The 19,370-nt window shown below is 44.8% G+C and overlaps 1 protein-coding gene across 1 annotated transcript in view; it reads left to right on the plus strand.

The window, feature by feature from the left end:
• Dnah3 (dynein axonemal heavy chain 3) overlaps positions 1-19,370 on the plus strand; it is a 173,785-nt gene that overhangs the window by 135,952 nt on the left and 18,463 nt on the right. The window contains 4 exon segments of the mRNA XM_052711765.1: positions 868-1,066; positions 2,592-4,733; positions 12,686-12,911; positions 16,997-17,241. Of these exon segments, the coding sequence (XP_052567725.1) occupies positions 868-1,066; positions 2,592-4,733; positions 12,686-12,911; positions 16,997-17,241 (2,812 nt within the window).

Consider the following 19,370-nt stretch of genomic DNA (forward strand, 5'->3'; position numbering starts at 1 on the left):
TGAGGCAGTAGTGTCAGGGATGTAGCTGGGTGGCAGACGGATTGTCTGAACTCAATCCCCAACGCTAGGAAAAATAAAAATCAAACTAAACAATAAGACCAACAAACATTCTAGATATGTTCAATTTGAATACTCAGGAAGGAGTCTTTTTTAAAAAAACAAAACAAGAAGAATAAACTTTCCTAAGGCTGCCATAAAAACCAGGTGTAGTAGCACTCCCAGCACTCCAGTGGCGTAAGGGAAAGTGGAGACAGGAGGATTCCCAGAAGTTCAGGAGCAGATGAGCTATAGGAGTCCTTGTTCAAACAAAGTGGAAAATGAGAACTGACCCCAGAGGTTGTCCATTGACCTCCACATGCATCCAGTGGTAAGCCTGCATACCCACAAATGTGAGTGTGCAAAAAACAAAGCACAAACAAAACAATTCCATTTTTTTAGGAATTAGATCCTAGGTACCAAATAGAGTCCAGTAGGAAGAATTGATTCTAGTGCTATACAGTCTAGAAAGGTAACCAGAGTCAATGACAATTTTTACATATTTCACAATGCCTAAAAGAGCTAAACATCTTGCATCACATAAAAATAAAATATTTGTAAAGATGTGAAATAAATACTTATTGTCCCGGTTTGAGCAGTGCCTCATTTTTTGAGGTCACAAGCAAAGGTTCTAAAATGTCTAGGGCATCCAAACTGCAGCCACAAGAGGCTAGGCATCAGCTCCTGTTGCCACTGAAGATCAGGCCTTCAGGAATGGAGCTCCCAGGGGGAGGCCCGACCCTTAAGGGCATCTGGTCACTGAGAACCTTTCCCCCTTGTCCTGTGTACCAGGCACTGGTCACCCTTTCTTTTTGTCCCTATTCTCTACAGAATGAATGTGAGGGGGACCTGGCTGAGGCCATGCCAGCGCTGGAGGCTGCACTCGCTGCCCTTGACACCCTGAACCCAACCGACATCACCCTAGTGAAGTCCATGCAGAACCCACCAGGCCCTGTCAAACTGGTTATGGAGAGCATTTGCGTCATGAAGGGGCTGAAGCCAGAGAGGAAGCCAGACCCCAGTGGCTCCGGTAACCATTCCCACTCCAAGCCATCCTGTTCCTGTTCCCGGCCCTTGGGTTTAGAGGAATTTGGAAGAATCAGCATGTGCACATATGTTCAAAGAGCTTAGTGATGCTTCGTGTGTGTACATGTGTGTATGTGTATGCATGTATGAGGGTGTGTGTGTGTGTGTGTGTGTGTGTGTGTGTGTGTGTGTGTGTGTAAGCCGGAGGTTGACACTGGGTATCTTTGATCCATTCTCCACCTTATTTTTTGAGACTCACTGAACCTAGAGCTTACCAATTCAGCTAGACTGGCAGGCCAGCAAGCTCCAGGAATCCTCCTGTCTATATCTGCTTTCCCAGCTGTATGTGGGACTACAGGTGTGAACTGCCCCACCTGGCTTTTCACGTGGGTGCTGGGATGCCCTGCTTTGTACAGCAAGCATTTTGCTGAGTGAGCCATCTCCCCAGCCCCCTTGTTAATGTTTCTTGACCAGTCTTTAGCCACTCAGTCAGTTGAGAAGATGCAGGTATCTGTGTGTGGGAATGAACATCATCAAGGCCTCAGATTACAGATCACTGCAAGAATGGAGGTCAGGCAGTGCAAATATGCAAGTGACCACATACAAGAGAAAGTAGGAAACTGAGAGGATAAGACACAGGACACACAGAGAAAGGGTGGAGGGAGGAGAGAGAGGAGAAATAGAGACCCAGACATCATTGAAGACATGATCCTTCACGTACATCCATATGCACTATATAATGTAGGCCCATGGGCGTGGCTTCTGTGGTCCTCTCCAATGATGAAGGAATCAGAAGTGACATTCATCCAGCTCATAGTGGAGCACTTAGTAGGCTGAGGCACAAATTCAAGGCCAGTCTGGGCTTACATCTTAAGACTCTGTCCGTAACAGATAATCCCTGGAATGCTGGGGCCTATTGTTCATGTACAAGCTTGACTGCTCCAACTGCACAGGATATGTGCTCGATCACATGTAGGCAAGAAGTACATCAGGATGTATGCTTGCTTCTGATTGGATGAATGTTAGAAGTACATACATAGTCTTATTGGTTTTTACCTGTATAAGCCCCTGACTAATGTAATTTGGTGCCATATTCTAGCATGGGTCTCAGGTATGGACCTGGCCAGTATCCATAGTACTGGCCAATATTTAATAAAGCTTGCTTCAAATTGGCTCAAGAAAAAAAAAGACTCTGTCCATAGATAGATAGATAGATAGATAGATAGATAGATAGATAGATAGATAGTCAACAAGACATAAAGAAGTCCAGTCTGATCTCAACTAGTTGCCACTTATAGCATAAGCAAAGGGCTCATGGGAAAGGACTTGAGATCATGGAGGAATTGAAGGAAAGTCCTTCAAGACCCAAGTCCAGAGAACAGAGTACAGATGAGAAAGATAAGATTTCCTGGATTTCCCTGGCACGGAGCATAGATTCCTCACACCCCCGTATTTAAGTAGCAGCTACTGTAGAATTTTACATCTCAAACAAAATGTCTCAATACATCCCTGTTTCCTACACTGAACAGGTAAGATGATAGAAGATTACTGGGGTGTGTCAAGAAAGATCCTTGGAGATCTAAAGTTCTTGGAAAGTCTTAAGACATACGACAAAGACAACATTCCCTCAGTGATCATGAAGCGAATCCGGGAGAGGTTCATTGATCACCCTGACTTCCAGCCATCTGTCATTAAAAATGTATCATCTGCCTGCGAGGGCCTGTGCAAGTGGGTGAGGGCCATGGAAGTGTATGATCGAGTGGCCAAGGTGGTGGCTCCCAAAAGGGAGAGATTGAAGGAAGCTGAAGGGAAGCTGGAAATACAGATGCAGAAGCTGAACCAGAAACGGGCAGAGCTGAAGCTGGTGGAGGACAGACTCCAGGCTCTGAATGACGACTTTGAAGAGATGAACGTCAAGAAAAAGATACTAGAGGGAAATATTGATATCTGCTCCCAGAAGCTGGTCAGGGCAGAGAAGCTGATCAGTGGTCTTGGTGGAGAGAAGGACAGATGGACAGAAGCTGCCCGGCTGCTGGGGATCCGATACAATAACCTGACGGGGGATGTGTTGGTGTCCTCTGGGACTGTGGCTTACCTGGGTGCCTTCACAGTGGATTATCGGGCCCAATGCCAGAAGGAGTGGTTGGATTGTTGTAAGAACAAGGTCATTCCAGGCTCCACTGACTTCAGCCTCAGCCACACCTTAGGGGATCCCATAAAAATCCGTGCCTGGCAGATAGCTGGGCTTCCTGTTGACTCCTTCTCTGTTGACAATGGCATCATTGTGTCCAACTCCAGACGTTGGCCCTTAATGATTGACCCTCAGGGACAAGCCAATAAGTGGGTGAAGAACATGGAAAAAACAAACAAGCTGTCTGTCATCAAGTTCTCCGATACCAACTACGTGAGGACTCTGGAAAACGCCCTGCAGTTCGGCACCCCGGTCTTACTGGAAAACATTGGGGAGGAGCTGGATGCCTTTATCGAACCCATCTTGCTCAAGGCAACATTCAAACAGCAAGGAGTTGAGTACATGAGACTAGGTGAAAATATCATCGAATACTCGAGGGATTTTAAGTTCTACATAACCACGCGTCTGAGGAACCCACATTATCTCCCTGAAGTCGCTGTCAAAGTCTGTCTCCTCAACTTCATGATCACACCCTTGGGTCTCCAAGATCAACTCCTTGGTATCGTGGCTGCCAAGGAGAAGCCAGAACTAGAAGAGAAAAAGAATGAGTTGATTCTAGAAAGTGCCGAGAATAAGAAGCAACTAAAGGAAATTGAAGATAAGATTCTAGAGGTCCTCTCCCTGTCCGAGGGCAACATCCTCGAAGATGAGACTGCCATCAAGGTTTTGTCCTCTTCCAAAGAGCTGTCTGAGGAAATCTCTGAGAAGCAGAAAATAGCCTCCATGACAGAAACACAAATTGATGAGACCCGGATGGGCTACAAGCCTGTGGCTATCCACTCTGCCACCATCTTCTTCTGTATCTCTGACCTGGCCCACATCGAGCCTATGTACCAGTACTCTCTGACATGGTTCATCAACCTCTACGTGCACTCCCTAGCCAACAGCACTAAGAGCGACGAGCTGGATCTGCGCATCGAGTACATCATTGACCATTTCACCCTGAGCATCTACAACAATGTGTGCCGCTCCCTGTTTGAGAAGGACAAGCTACTTTTCTCCCTCCTCCTGACCATTGGCATCTTGAAGGAAAAAAAGGCGATCAGTGAGGAGGTTTGGTACTTCCTTCTAACTGGAGGTGTGGCCCTGGATAACCCCTTCCCTAACCCAGCTTCTGAATGGTTATCAGAGAAGTCATGGGGTGAGATCGTTCGAGCCTCCTCCCTGCCGAGACTGAAAGGTCTGATGAATGATTTGGTACAGCATACTGAAGAATGGAAGCGTATCTATGACTCAGCCTGGCCCCACGAGGAGGTACTCCCTCAACCTTGGAAGTTCCTTCAAGCACTGGAAAGGATGGTGATCCTACGGTGTTTGCGGCCTGACAAGATGGTGCCAGCCATTCAGGACTTCATTAGTGAAACCATGGGAAAGGTATACATCGAAGCCCCGACCTTTGATCTCCAGGGATCCTATGGTGATTCCAGTTGTTGTGCACCACTGATTTTCGTACTGTCTCCAGGCGCAGACCCAATGGCAGGTAAGGGCAGAACACTGTATGGAAAATACTGAATGTCCAAACTGTGGGAGTTGACAGCAGGTGTCGCAAACCTAGCTGGCCTTGAGTTGAAAGACAACTAACTGTGGTATTTCACCTTTCTTTCCTTCCTCCCTTCCTTCCTCCCTATACGCAATCCCTTCTTTTCATCTTAATATTTAGCCCAGGATAAATAATAATCCTCCTGCCTTAGACTCCCAAGTACTGGGATTACAGACATATGCCACAAGGCCTAGCTCAAGCAAAGCATTTGACTGAATAAAGCAAGTGAAAACTTCATTTCCCTCTTAAGGGAAACAGCCACTCCTCAGTACCCAGGAATCATGACATCTGGGAATATGAGCCCAGCGCCATAAGATCATCTGATTTTTCAAAAGAAATCCAGGGATGGAAAACTTAACCATCATTTTTAAATGTTGATAACGCTTTTAAATTTTCCTTAAAATACAATAAGGATGGGCTGTGGAAACAGCTCATTGGGTAGAGCACCTGCCATGCATGCATGAGGAACTGAACCTCTTATAAAGCTGGACAGTGCATCGTGTGTCTGTAATTGAGTGTAATTCAGTGCTCTTATGAAGAGGTGGGAGGCAGAGACAGGAGAATGCTCAGAGGCTGACAGGCCACCTGCACTTAGAATACACAGTGGTGAACAAGATGGAGGGTGAACCTCTGGTTGTCCTCTGAACTCTGCACACACACACACACACACACACACACACACACACACACACAATTTTTTGTAATGTGATAAGGGCCAAGCCCAGGATTACATTATCTCTGAATTTATCTTTGTCTTGAACTATTTTCTCTATTGTATCTTTAATTTAAAAAATTAATAATAACACTGCATATAGTATTTAAAAATCAGCAAGGTATAAGACTGTAATGCAACGGGGGTAGGATTTTGTTTCTCACAGGCACATTTGACAAAGTATGGAGACATTTTTCTGGTTACAGCTAAGATGCGGGATGTTGCATCTTCAAGAAATAGACCAAGGATACTGCTCACCATTCTACAATACACGGGCCATTTCTTACAACAGAAGGTGGCATAGCCTAGGATGTCAATCATGCTGAGGTTCCAGGTACCTGGTGTGCAATCTAAGACCCATCTTCCTGCTTGACTTCCCCAGAGCAAACCCCTCTTAGCAGTTGGATATATCTTTCCAGAAAGAGTTTGTACACGTGGACTTGTTAGGGCTGCTGACAGGAACTGAGCTGCTTTCTCTTCTGTCAGATTTTCACACTCTTGTTTTCTCTGCTGCTGAATGAAAAAATAGTGCAAAGGATGCAAACGGCAAAATAGATGTTTTCTGGGGAGTTTGGCATGTGCCCTCGACAATGAAAAACTTAGCACATCTGACCCTGGAAGGAATACAGAGGAGGGAGCTGAGGTGAATTGGTTCCAGGTTCCTGTATGAACCAAACATTCATGTCAAGGAGCAACACAACCCCTTTCCTACAACCTTGCCTTTATCACCTAAGTCTGTGTTTCTTTCTTTCTTTCTTTTTTGTTCTTTGAGAATTTCATACAATGTGTTTTGATCATCTTCATTCCTCTTAGATCCTACCCACCTGACTCTGTGTCCTCTGTCTTTCTTTTTAAAAGAAACCCATCAAGTCCAACTATGCTCCCCGTATACTCTTGGATATGTGGCCTTCCACTGAACAGTGATTGATTTATTATCAGCTACACTCTTAAAGAAAACTGATTCTTTTTCTCCCAGAAGCTGTCGGTGGCCAATAACTCCTCAGTTATGGGTGAGACTTCATGCCCAACTCCACTCTCCGTGCTGAGGTTTTATCTGGTTTGAGCTTGCAGAGTTCTTGTGCGTGCCATCCCAACTATTGTGGGTTCATGTGTGCCACTGCCCCGGTATGTCTAGAAAGTACTATTTCCTTGTGGTCATCTACCACCTCTGGCTCTTACAGTCTTTCTGACCTTGCTTCCAAAATGGTCCCTGACCCTTGAAAGGAGGGGATATGATGTAGATGCTTCATTTAGGGGGTGAGTATTCTGCAGTCTTCTAGTCTCTGCTCCTTGACTAGTTATCTCTGTTTCAATCACCATTTACTTCAAAAGTAAGCTTCTCGGATGAGAGTTGAGAGATGTACTAATCTATGGGTGTAATGATAGATCATTAAGAGTTAGTTTAGGGCTGGAGAGATGGCTCAGAGGTTAAGAGCACTGACTGCTCTTCCAGAGGTCCTGAGTTCAATTTCCAGCAACCACATGGTGGCTCACAACCATCTGTAATGAAATCTGGCGCCCTCTTCTGGCCTGCAGGGGTGCATGCAGACAGAACATTGTATACATAGTAAATAAATAAATTAAAAAAAAGAGTTAGTTTAATACTATGTCCGGTTAGCAAAATAATGGTAGTGGGTTCTCCCTTAGGACCCATGATCTGTTCATAGCCTGGTAATGATACAAGGTGTGGGTTTCATTTGTGGAGTGGAACTTAAATACAGATTTTAAAAAGTGGTTGGTTGCTCCCATAATGTTTGTGTCACTGTTGAGCCAGTGGGCCTGCCTTGTCAGTCCAGTCTTCACTGAAGCTTGCAAGATTCATAGCTGGGTAAGATTATTATTACTAACTATCAGCACCTCCCCACAAATAGCACCTTCCAGCACTATTAAAGCTAACCAGTGGGAATGAAGCTTCCAGGTAAGTACTTGCTTAGTTTTTCCATGTTCTATGACCCAATATGTGGTGATTTGAGCAATAGGGTCTCGATGTCAGATTCTGGAGGGTAACAAATAGCATTGGCAGCCTGCAGTGTTTGGGAGTCTGTGGAATCTCACTGGCCAATAACTCCATAACAGGTAATCCATTCCCAGTACTAGGCTGTTTATTTGTTAGCCTGTGGTATCTAATAGGCTAACATGTAGATCCATTATAGGATGACCCCAGTTAACTTAAAAGTTCTTTATGTGTCATTTTTATAAAAAGAACTAGTAAAGTCAAGAAAAATAAAGCAGAGAAACAGGTCAAAGGTCTACATATGGTCTAAGGATGACAGTGATGCTGGATGACTCTGGTGGGTGATGTTCTACAGGTATAGAGCACAGACTGGTAGTACCTGCTGTCTGGTTGTCTTCCCTTTCCTCATTAAAACTATTGGGAGTTGGAGTAGAGCGATGGCTCAACCATTAAGAGCATTCACTGTTCTTACAGAGGGCATGGGTTTGGTTCTCAGCACCAACATGGTGGCTCATTAATCATCTGTACTCCAGTTCCAGGGGATCTGATATCTTCTTCTGACTTCTTTAGATATCAGGCACACACGTGGTACACATACATACATGTAGGCAAAACACTCATATGCATCATATATATGGACTACTGGAAGGCCAGGCATGATCAGACAAGCTATCCGTGGGCCAGGCATGACCACAGGAGCCAGTTCTCCAAACCTCCACCTTTTCCCTTATAAAGTCCCCTATCATCTTTTCATCTCATGGAATGGCTCTCAATTTTGGATGCCCTCGAATTACATGGAGAGTTTTGAGAAAATTTTTGTTGTGACCTAGGCTAAACTGAATTAAAATATTTAGGGTGAAATCCAGGCATCCTGTTTTATAAAGAAAGCTTTTTGGCTAATTCCATTGTGTGAACCACTGACTTTAATGGCATCAGCAGACTTTTAAAAATCATTTCCAGCATCTGTTATTACATTAGGGGCTGCAACATGGTAATATTTTAATTCTTTCCTTCCCTCCACATTCATTAGCTGAGACTCTTCTTTAGAGAAGAATTTTCCTCTGTCAACTCTCTGGTTTACTCTGAATGTAGTTCCCACGAGGCGAGCAAAACAGATGCTCCATTCTTTCTGTTCTTTTACTAGTGGTCTGGATATTGAGTTGGTGCTCTGCTGACCTCCAAAGAGAACAGTGAACTAGGAAGAATTGTGGGGTTTTTTGGTGCCACTGTAAATATATAGAATGTAACTAGGTATTTCAGATGTGGTGTTCAACTCTACTTCTGTCATGGTTCTTTTTCTAAGTTGTTCTGTTGTGTCTGATGCTCAAATTGGCCCTGTAGCTTACAGGAGTTCCTATTTTTCACATACTTTTCATAGATCTTGATCCTCCTTGCCTTCTAGAACTCCCATACATTCTAGACACATCTGGAACATTTTCTGTCCCAGACCCAGGAACATTCTTTTAGATGGAGTCTCTGTGGCCAGGCTGACCTCAAGCTCACTCTGCAGTCCAGGCTGCATGGTCACTCTGTCTCAGCTGTCCCAGTGCTGGGATGACATGCATACACCACCACACCTGGCTTGGGGAGTAATTCTTGAAGGAACTCCAGATGTTTCAGCAAGCAACGGTATGCAGAGACCAACAGTCAGAGTGCCAGAGGTGCTCATGACTCCCGAGAGACCCACCACCTATACACCTTATTGTCCACTCCTTCTTTCATTGGCTGTACCTAATGTGAGAAACAATGCTTCATAATGCAAGGACAGGGTTGCAAAATAAAATATTTACCTTTGTTTCTGGAGAAGCCAAGCATCAGCCTGAACAAAATGGAAAAAAAAAATAGTGGGCTTTTCTATTCCTAATCACATTTCCCTGACCTCTCAATTCCTCATTAGCTGAGTACTTCAAGGAGGTGTAGTTTTTCCCACTTACCTAGTATTGTTCCCACCTCAAATTCCTATCCTTCTGGGGCTCAAAATTTGCCCTTCTCTTTCCTGACATGTCTGCTCAGTCATGCCGCAGACTCTCTGTAACTTTTCAACCCTAACAGAAACATAAATACACCCAGGCACCAGCTGCTGCTAGACAGAGACAACTGGCCTAGAACCTTCTGCTCATCAGTGGTCCAGTGTTGGGCTCTTAGTACTGAAAATGGACCATAATGATTTATTTCGTATACCAGTCCACTCTGTCAATCAGAGCTTTGAGACTTTTCCTCAAAATGACTGTGCTTTTTGCTTCTAAAAGCTCTATTTGATTTTTGTCTGGTTGGTTGGTTTGGGGTTTGTTTGTTTGCTTGTTTGACAGGCCTGGAATTCAGTATGTAGACCAGGCTGTCCTCTGACACACAGAGATCTGCCTACCTCTGCCTTCCCAAAACTAGGATTAAAGGCGTGCACCCCCATGACCAGCCTTATAGTTCCACTCGTTTTGTTCCAAATTTGTACATTACTTATAATAGAATTCTGGGTTTCACTGTGGCCAATATGCCATCTTTATTTAATTTCAGATGTATTTCTTCCATGGTAATTTCCTGAGACTACTTGTTTGCTGAGGCTGTGTAACAAAAGTACAATGAACTGATGGGTTAACAACAAAACTTATTTTCTTGCAGTTATAGAGGCTCCAAGTCTGAGACCAAGGTGTTTGGAGTGATTTCTTTCAAGGCTTCTCTCTTTAGATCATTGTTTTACTTTTAAAATGTTTTTTGTTTGTTTGTTTGTTTGGTTGGTTGGTTTTGGTTTTTCGAGACAGAGTTTCTCTGAGTAACAGCACTGGCTATCCTGGAACTCTTTGTAGACCAGGCTGGCCTTGAACTCACAGAGATCCACCTGCCTCTGCCTCCCGAGTGCTGGGATTAAAGGCGTGCACCACCATGTCCAGCGCCTGTTTTTATTTTAAAGTAATGTAATTTGTTTAAGATGATATTTGTTTGCCTTTTTAAAATATTATTTTATGTTTGTGGATGTTTTGCCTGTATGCATGGCTGTGTGCAGTGCCTGTGCCCGAGGAGGCTAGAAGAGGACATGGGATCCCCTGAGACTAGAGTTACAGACGGTTATGAGCTGCTGTGTCGATGCAGGGAATTGAACCTGGGTCCTCTAGAAGAGCAACAAGTACTCTTAAATGCTGAACCATTCCCTCTAGGCCTCTGCTTGTTTATTTTTAAGAAAGGGTCTTTCTAGCCCAGGCTGCCTTAGAACTCACTATGTAGCTCAGACTAGCCCCAAGTTTGGGATACTTCTGCCTCAGCCTTCAGACTATTGGGGTTGCAGACATGCACAACCATCCTTAGTTCTCTTTGGTTTATTGATGGCATCTTCTGCTTTCACACAGTCTTCCCTCTGTGCAGCCACGCCCCTAGCCTCTGCTCTCATATACTTCTTCTCCGAAGGACGTCTGTCAGTTATATTGGATTAGGGTTTACCTTAAAGATATTATTTTAACCTAGTTGCCTCTATAAAGACCTACCTCCAGTCACAGTCACACTGTGAGAAACTGGGATTAGTACTTCAATGTATGAGTTGAAGGAGCATCATTTAGCTCACTCAGAGATCATACCTAATCCTTGGAGTATTAATTCTGATTGTTCTATGTGCTGACTATCCCTTATCATGATAAAAGATAGACTTCCTGGTGTGGCTTATACTTTTATAGTGACTTCTCCATAACCAAATTTATAACTTTGTGGAAACCTCATTGAGTTTTAAGAATGTCCCAAAAAGAGATGGCCCCAACCTTTACCACAGGCTTGGGAGCATGGGCCTAGGAGAGCTGACTCTGCCCCTCACGTAAGGGGGGGCAGTTCCAGTGGCCCAGACCAACCAGCCCAGCTGCCACCGAGACCCACATCCTGGGCCTTGGGTTGGCCTACCCTAATATCTGCCCCATCTATGACCTGCTGGAGTTCATGAAGGAACTGGTCTTACGGAACAATAACCGCAGGATCTCCATGACTCATGGCAACAGCAGGATGTCCGAGAGGAGTTTCAGTGAGGGTCCAGTGATGATGGTGTCCCATAGGCCAGAGGCCTTGAACCAGACCAATGACTCATTGCAATGAAAATTTTGTGGGTGGGGCTGATTGGACGAAAGGGTATACTGCGTGACAAACTGCAGCTCTCGATGGCACTGGGTTGAACGAAGAGGTGTTGGAAAGATGGGGGAGTAAGGTGGGTTTTTTCTTCATTTTGTTTCATTTTTTATATTAATTTTATGGGGGCATACTGCAGGGGTGAGGGGCGGAGATGGAGAGTCTAGGAGGCGAGTGGGATTGGGGTACATGATGTGAATCTTCCAATAATCAATAAAGAATTATGTTTTTAAAAAGTGTCCCCCAAACAGAACAAGTTTGCACATGCAGACACTGATGCTCCAGGGATTTAATTTTATGTGAAATTTCTCAGCTAGGGACTCCCCAACTAGAGACTACTGTGGATTCATGCCCCTCATTTCCATGCGGAATGAGCTTGGTGTTTTGATTTCCCACTGAAGATCTATTCACTTTTCCACTCCAGCTCCAGTTCAATAGCTCCCATGAGTTAGGAGCCAGATTTTTGGCCTTTTTAGTCTGAAATCACAGCCCATTGAGGATTTTAGCTTTATACAGAAGTCTTAGTTGCAGCTTCCTGTCCCTTAAGAGTGCAAAGCTAAAGCCAGGCATCATGGGGCAGATTTGTAAACTCAGCACTTGAGAGGCTGAGGGAGAAGGATCCCAGGCTTGAGTTAGACTGGACTATATAGCAGGAAACACTGAATGATAATGATAAAATTAATAATAATAATAATAATAATAATAATAATAATAATAATAATAATGTGTTATTATTAGAGAAAATGCCAAACAGGAGTCATTGCTGCTCCATTTGCAGACCTCCCAGATCTCTAAAACTTCTCTAAATGAGATACTTATTTAGGATGGAACATCACTGGAATAAGTTCAAAGAGAAACAACACATGGCTCTTTTGGGTACGTGAACACAATGTATGACTATTAGAGTTTGGGTCCATGTTTGAAGAATTGAAATGTCTGTGTACTCAACCAATAAAGTCTCAGTTGTGAAAGAGTATAAAAAAAAAGAGAGATACTGATTTAGAAATTAGCAGAGGCTAATGAATTTATTTCTAAAGCTAAAATGTCAATGTGTCCCTCCTTTTGCATCATAACTATTAATCTGGTCTTAGCTGGCTCTTCTTTCAAAAACTTCTTTCTTCCTGGTCTCAGGTCTGCTGAAGTTTGCAGATGATATTGGCATGGGAGGTACCAGAACACAGACCATCTCCCTTGGCCAAGGCCAAGGCCCTATTGCTGCCAAAATGATCCACAAAGCCATCCAAGAAGGGACCTGGGTGGTCCTACAGAACTGCCACCTGGCTACCAGTTGGATGCCTACACTGGAGAAGATCTGTGAGGAGGTTATTACCCCTGAGAACACCAACACAGACTTCAGGTGAGATGCTGCCCTAGCTGGGCAAGGCCCTTGGGACCCAGCTCAAGCTCTAGACAGCATTCTGATAGCTGACAGTAAAAAGAGGGAAGGGACATTCCTGCCCTTGAGAAAGCTCCTAAGAGAATCGTGTTACAGGCAAGTATTCTTTGCTTTTCTGTTGCTATGATAAACACCATGACCAAAAGTAACTTGGACAAGAAAGCTTTATTTCAGCTTAAACTTCCAGGTAACAGTTCACCATGGAGAGAAGCCAGGGCAGGAATTCTAAACAGGAACTCTAGGCAGGAACCTGGAGGCAGGAACCAAAGTAGAGGCTGTGGGGGAACATCGCTTATTGGCTTGCTCTCTCTGGCTCATGTTCAGCCAGCTTTTCTATATACCCTAGGTCCCCATGGGAGTAGCCCACAGTGGAAGTAGGGTGCTCCCATATCAATTATCAATCAAGACAATCTCTTACAGACATAGCCACAGGCCAGTCTGATTGAGGCAATTCTTCAGTTGAGGTTCACTCTTGCCAGAGCTCTAGGCTGTTTCACACTGCCAGTAAAAACTAAGTAGCCCGCCAGGTTATAACCGAACAAGAACCACAGGGCACAGAAAATGGGCAGGAGTGTTGGGGCAGATCTGAAGAACTGATGACAGTCTGGGATTTTGTAACATGAATAGGAGTTTTCCAAGAGGACATTCCAGTCAGAAAGGACAGCATTTCTGAAAGTGAAGAATAGCGAGAAGTTAGCCTGTGAGTCTGGGAGATACGGGGCAGGAAGTTGTTAGAAAACTTGATACAGGTGTGTTGGTAAAGATAGATTGACTGTCAGAAAGGCTTTGGGTTTTTTTTTTTATTTATTTTAGTAGGATTTAGTAACATTTAGGATTTAGTAACATTTGTTGTTACATGTCACTGGCGTTTGTTTTGGTACAGAAGCCTGAACAGGTCAAAACAGAGTGTGACTTCAGATGTTAAAAATGCTTTTGTTCAGGGGTGTTCATCCTCACAAGATGTTCAGGTCAGACTGGGCTGTGCCAGGCCAGGGCCTGGTCCAGGGACATAGGAGCCACCTTTCTTCCTTCTACTTCATTCTGAATTTCCTCTTGGGGTTTTACTGCCATCATGGGCCCTGGATCCTGGGGACAGGAAAGTTCAGACTGAGACAGGAGACAAAGTGGGATCCAAGCTGCTTAAGAGGCCATAGCATATCCCCATCTAGAGTCAACCTGCTGCTCACTGGTGGGCTATAGCCCGGACCAAGCCAGGTGTTCCAGAGACAGCAAGCCAGATGCGCCCAGAAGGAAGGTGACCACATGGTCTTGTCAAGTCCCCAACAAAGACCTACATGTGGCCCACACTCACCTGCAGCTGCTTCTCCCAGGAGAGCACACGGAATGCCTGGGCCATGGAGGCTGCAAGGCAAAGACCACTGGGCAGGCTATGGGGTGTTGCAGCTTGAGAATCACATGGTATGTGGGCTGGAGAGGTGGGTTAGCAGTTAAGATCACTGACTGCATTCCCAGAGGATCCAGGTTCAACTCCCAGCACCTTCATGGCAGCTCACACCTGTCTTTAACTCCAGTTCCAGGGGATCTGGCATCCTCACACAGACATGCAGGAAAATGCATATAAATAATAATAATAATAATAATAATAATAATAATGCACATAAAATAAAAGTTTTTTAAAAAGAGCCTGGTATGTCTGGCATGGTGGCACATGTCTTTAATCCCAGCACTGGAGGAAAAGAGGTAGGCAGATCTGTGTGAGTTTGAGGCCAGCCTGTTCTACATAGTGAATTCCAGGACAGCCAGAGCTACATAGTGAGACAAATGTCTCAAAACAAACAAACAAAAAACAATCACGTGATGTGGTATTCACCAAGGCATGTCCCTGTGTTGGGTAGGATGGCACAATACCATTGTACCCTGAAGGTTCCGCCCCTCTATAGGGCTCAGCTAGGGTCCCTGTGTTTGAAATCACAAGCCAGCAAGCGTTAAAGTAGGGTCTTTAACAGATGTCCTCAGCAGGAGTGCTGCCAGTTTGGGAGAAAGGAGGCCAGAGTTACCAGAGAATTCCTGATTTAATTTTGGTGAAAATGAGAAGTTCTGGGCAAGCTCCAGCCAGCTGTCCTCCCTCCAACAATAGTTAGAGGGATGGGGCAGTGAAAAGGTCACACCTCATAACCCTCCTTCCCTGGGATCCTGCAGATGGTGAACATGTTTTCACTCCAACCTTAGAATGCTTAACTTGGAACTCTTCAGGCCAGACAAAACCCTTGAGCTGTGTGCTGTAGAGATCAATCATCCCTTAGAGCTGACACCTGGCAGATAGTCCCTGGAAGATTCAGCAATTGCACAGGGTCTAGAATGGGGGACCAACATGATCCTTGGAGGCTAAAAGAAGAGGCCAGAGTTGAGAGGACAGTGTAGGCTTGTTTTCTAAGGGGAAACTTGTGGACCAGACACCAACATGTATATATATATATGGGCAGAAATTCCTATGATGCTCCCTATGAGGAGCTTTACCACCAACTGCTGTAGTTGAGGAAGAATGGTTCTGGACAGCAAGAAAGGGAGGTCTGGTGTCTGGCCAGTGACCACCTGGAGGTCCTGCATGCTGTGTGTGGCCTCAGATTCACTGGCACAGATTCCCTCACACAGTCCTTCATGACCAGCATCAGACAGATGAAACCAGGTGTCTTGACAAGCTCATATACCAGTGGTTCTCAACCTTCCTAATGCAGTTCCTCATGTTGTGGTGACCCACAACCATAAAAATATCTCATTGCTACTTCATAACTGTAATTTTGTTACTGTTATGAAATATAATGTAAATATGTGGTGCACAGGGTATCTGATATGTGACCCTCTGAGGGGTCAAGACTCACAGGTTGAGAACCATTGTCCTATGCAGGGGACCCAATTGTCCTATGCAGGGGACCCAATCAGGCTTACCCATGGGACACCCAGGAAGACCTGTCCTCAGTGATGAGTTCAGCACAGAGACACAATGCTGTGGGTAGTGACTCAGATGGGCTTGTCTATGGATTCAAGCTTAGCAGAACTGACACAGGTCTCGAGGCAGAAGTTTTACACTCAGCATGAACAGTGTTCAGTCATATTTACAATGCCGTTAGCCTTCTCTGCCTCACACACCAGCAGACTCTCTGTGCATGCCCCTGCTGTCCAGCCCACCTAGATAGCAGAGTGCTTCCTGTGGGAGTGTGAGGCCCAACCCAGGACCATAGGAACTGGAGAGAAGTCACAGAACCTGGTGTCTTTCTGTAGCCAACCCAGGCTCAGGGTCACCTCTTAGAATGCCCACTGCCTCTTCCTGGCACAAACGCCTTAGTTCTGCACTGAGGTCCTGAGGACCCATAGCCTCAGACACAGATGCAATGTCCTGTCCTAAGATTGACTCCTCTAGCAATCACATTGGCCTATAAGCCTCCATTCACAAGCAACAGCCCAGAGCATGTCACCTGCACAGCATTAGACAAGTCACTGCTATGCCTGGGTCCTGGGCCCCATGCTCAATCACCAGATAAGACCGAGCAAGACTGTTTTTAAAATAATTACGTGTTGTCTAGCGCCATTGCTTACTCCTATAGTCGGTATTTCTGGGCTGTACGGAGTTTTCGTCAAACAGAAGTAGCAGTTGCATTCATAGACTGAGGAGTAGAACCAGGCAGGCTTTCAACTCACTTTCAAATTATTCCAGGCCAGGGAATAAGATTGGCTTGTGAGCTAAATCCAGCCTGTTGCATTTCTGATATGGCTTGCCATCTAATATTTAAATATCTGAAAAAAACCAAAAAAATTAATATTTTATGACACATGGAAATTATATGAAAATCAAATTTGTTGTCCATACATAAAGTTTTATTGAAAAATGCTCATAAATATTCATTTATTATCTATGTCTAGTTTATTTGAGCAGGTATTATGTAAGCCTACCAAGTCTAAAATATTATGATAATTTGTGATAATTGTCATTTATGATAATGGTTAATAGTGGAAGCTACTATTTTTGTTATTATTTATCGATATAACTTATTGCATCACTCTGAAAGCTGGGTCTTTTGTATCTCCAGACTCTGGCTAACTAGCTATCCATCAGAGAAGTTTCCTGTCAGCATTCTCCAGAATGGGATCAAAATGACCAACGAGCCCCCGAAAGGGCTCAGGGCCAACCTTCTTCGTTCCTACCTCAATGACCCGATCTCAGACCCTGTGTTCTTCCAAAGCTGTACAAAGCCAGTTATGTGGCAAAAACTGTTGTTTGGACTTTGCTTCTTCCACGCTATTGTCCAAGAGAGGAGGAACTATGGAGCCCTAGGTAAGACAGCATCTCCAGGTGACCTGGGGAGGGACCACAGGTGGAATCTACAGCTTTGCCCTGAGATGGCATGGCCAAAAAGATAATCCACATGCTCTAGGAATGACTTAGCAAATATTTATGCTAAGTATGAATTGCTATTTGCCTGAGATTCAATGTTCACTTACTATCCTTTTTTTCCTCTCTAAATCTGGCAGCCTTATAACCAAGTCAGTGTGGGGCATGGGGATGGGGAAAGAGTGGTACTCAGAGATGGGAACACAAGGACCTGAGTGCCATCCCAGCACCTACACAAACAGCTGACATGGTGGCATGCATCTGTAATCTGCAATCTCAGTGCTGGAGAGGTGAAGTACATGACCTGAGCTTGCCGGACAGCCAGCCTAGGGAGCTCCAGGTTCCAGTAAGAGACTTTATCTCAAAAACGTAAGGTGGATGGCGTCTGAGGAATAACATCCCGCGTGGACCTCTTGCCTCTACATGTGTGCACACACACGAACACACACACAAGTGAGGTTCCAGAATTAGGAGACCTCCACCTAGTGAGGTAGATAATAAGTGGAACATATTCATTTTAGGTGTGATCTCCATTCTCCAGAGCTGTCACCAAGGAACCTCCAGCATGTGGGCTAACTGTCTTTACATGTGCAGAATTAGGAAAGACAGAAATACACCCGGGCACTTGCCTGTACTTTAAAAAATCATAATGCACTGACTTATCGATGGAAAGTAACTAGTAAGTGAGTAACTAACCTTGTTAGGAAAGTATCGGACTGCTCTCACTATATCTTCCATGGTGGATGGCCTGTCTCACCTATGGGCTGCTTTTGATCTGCTTAGCAGGTTTGGAAGGACCACTGTGGGGACTCCTAGCAGAAACTGTCCTCGTGGTAGCTCTTTGTGGTTCTTCCTTTCCTTCTTTTTTAAGAAAGTAATTTCTGAAGTTAGTATACACGGTAATTAATGGGTTTCATTATGGCATCTCCACATACATGTCTCATGCTTTGTTCTTGTTTGTTCCCTTCCCCAACTGCCCCACCGACTCCTCTGCATCCTCTTGGTGATTCCCTTCCTCCAACCCCAGGTAGCCCTACAGGCCCTGTGACTGTCCCTGGATGATGGAAAGGAGGGGACAGCCCTGGGCCTGCCTTTCATGCATTATCCTCCCCCTCCCACCCCTAGCTCCCTCTTTTACCCCTCCCCCTCTGACCTCATCAAACCCCTCCCATTTCTACCCCTATCCTCCCCCCATACCATCCTCCTCCTCCCACTCCATCTTCCCCCTTCTACCCCATCCTCCTCCTCACACCAGAACTCCAGAAATCTATGCAAACATTTGTCTCAAAACCAATGATCCCATTGTTCATTTTTCAGCATATGAGTTTTATTTACATTTTTAATTGGAATTTGATTGTTTGGGAGGGAATTAAATTTCTTTGCAAGAGGCTGGAAAGAGGGTTCAATGTTTGGTAGCGTTTGTTCCTCTTGCATAGGACCCAGATTTGATTCCTAGCACCCTCATGACGGATCACAAATCTGTAACTTCAATTCCAGGGGTTCCAATGCCTCTAGAATTCTGACCTCTGCAGGTACCAGGCACACACATGGTACACAGACATATATGCAGGCAAAACACTCATGCACATGACATAAAAATTTTTTAGAATTGAAAAAAATTCAGTGGCAGTTTCTGTAAGACTGGCCATGCGGTTCTTCCGTGAGTGCAGGAAGAAGCCTCCAGACCAGCTCCACTGGCTGCCCAGCCGTAGCTCCTGCTCTCAGCTATGCTGTACATGTTGTTTTTGGAGCCCAAGGCTATGGTGATATTGTGTTCCCCAAAATATTGTACACCCTAATAAACTTATCTGGGGTCAGAGAACAGAACAGCCACTAGATATACAGGCCAGAAAATAGTGGCACACACGCCTTTAATCCTAGTATTCCAGAGGCAGAGATCCGCCTGGATCTCTGTGAGTTCAAGGCCACACTGGAAACAGCTAGGCATGGTGACTCATGCCTTTAATCCCAGGAACTGATGGCAGAAAGCAGAAGGGTATTTAAGGCTTGAGGATGAGGAACTAGATGCTGGTTAAGCTTTTAGGCTTTTGAGCAGCACAGTTCAGCTGAGA

Source organism: Peromyscus californicus, unplaced genomic scaffold (assembly GCF_007827085.1).
Source record: "Peromyscus californicus insignis strain IS unplaced genomic scaffold, ASM782708v3 Scaffold_4__1_contigs__length_199733344, whole genome shotgun sequence".
NCBI classification, from domain to species: Eukaryota; Metazoa; Chordata; class Mammalia; order Rodentia; family Cricetidae; genus Peromyscus; species Peromyscus californicus.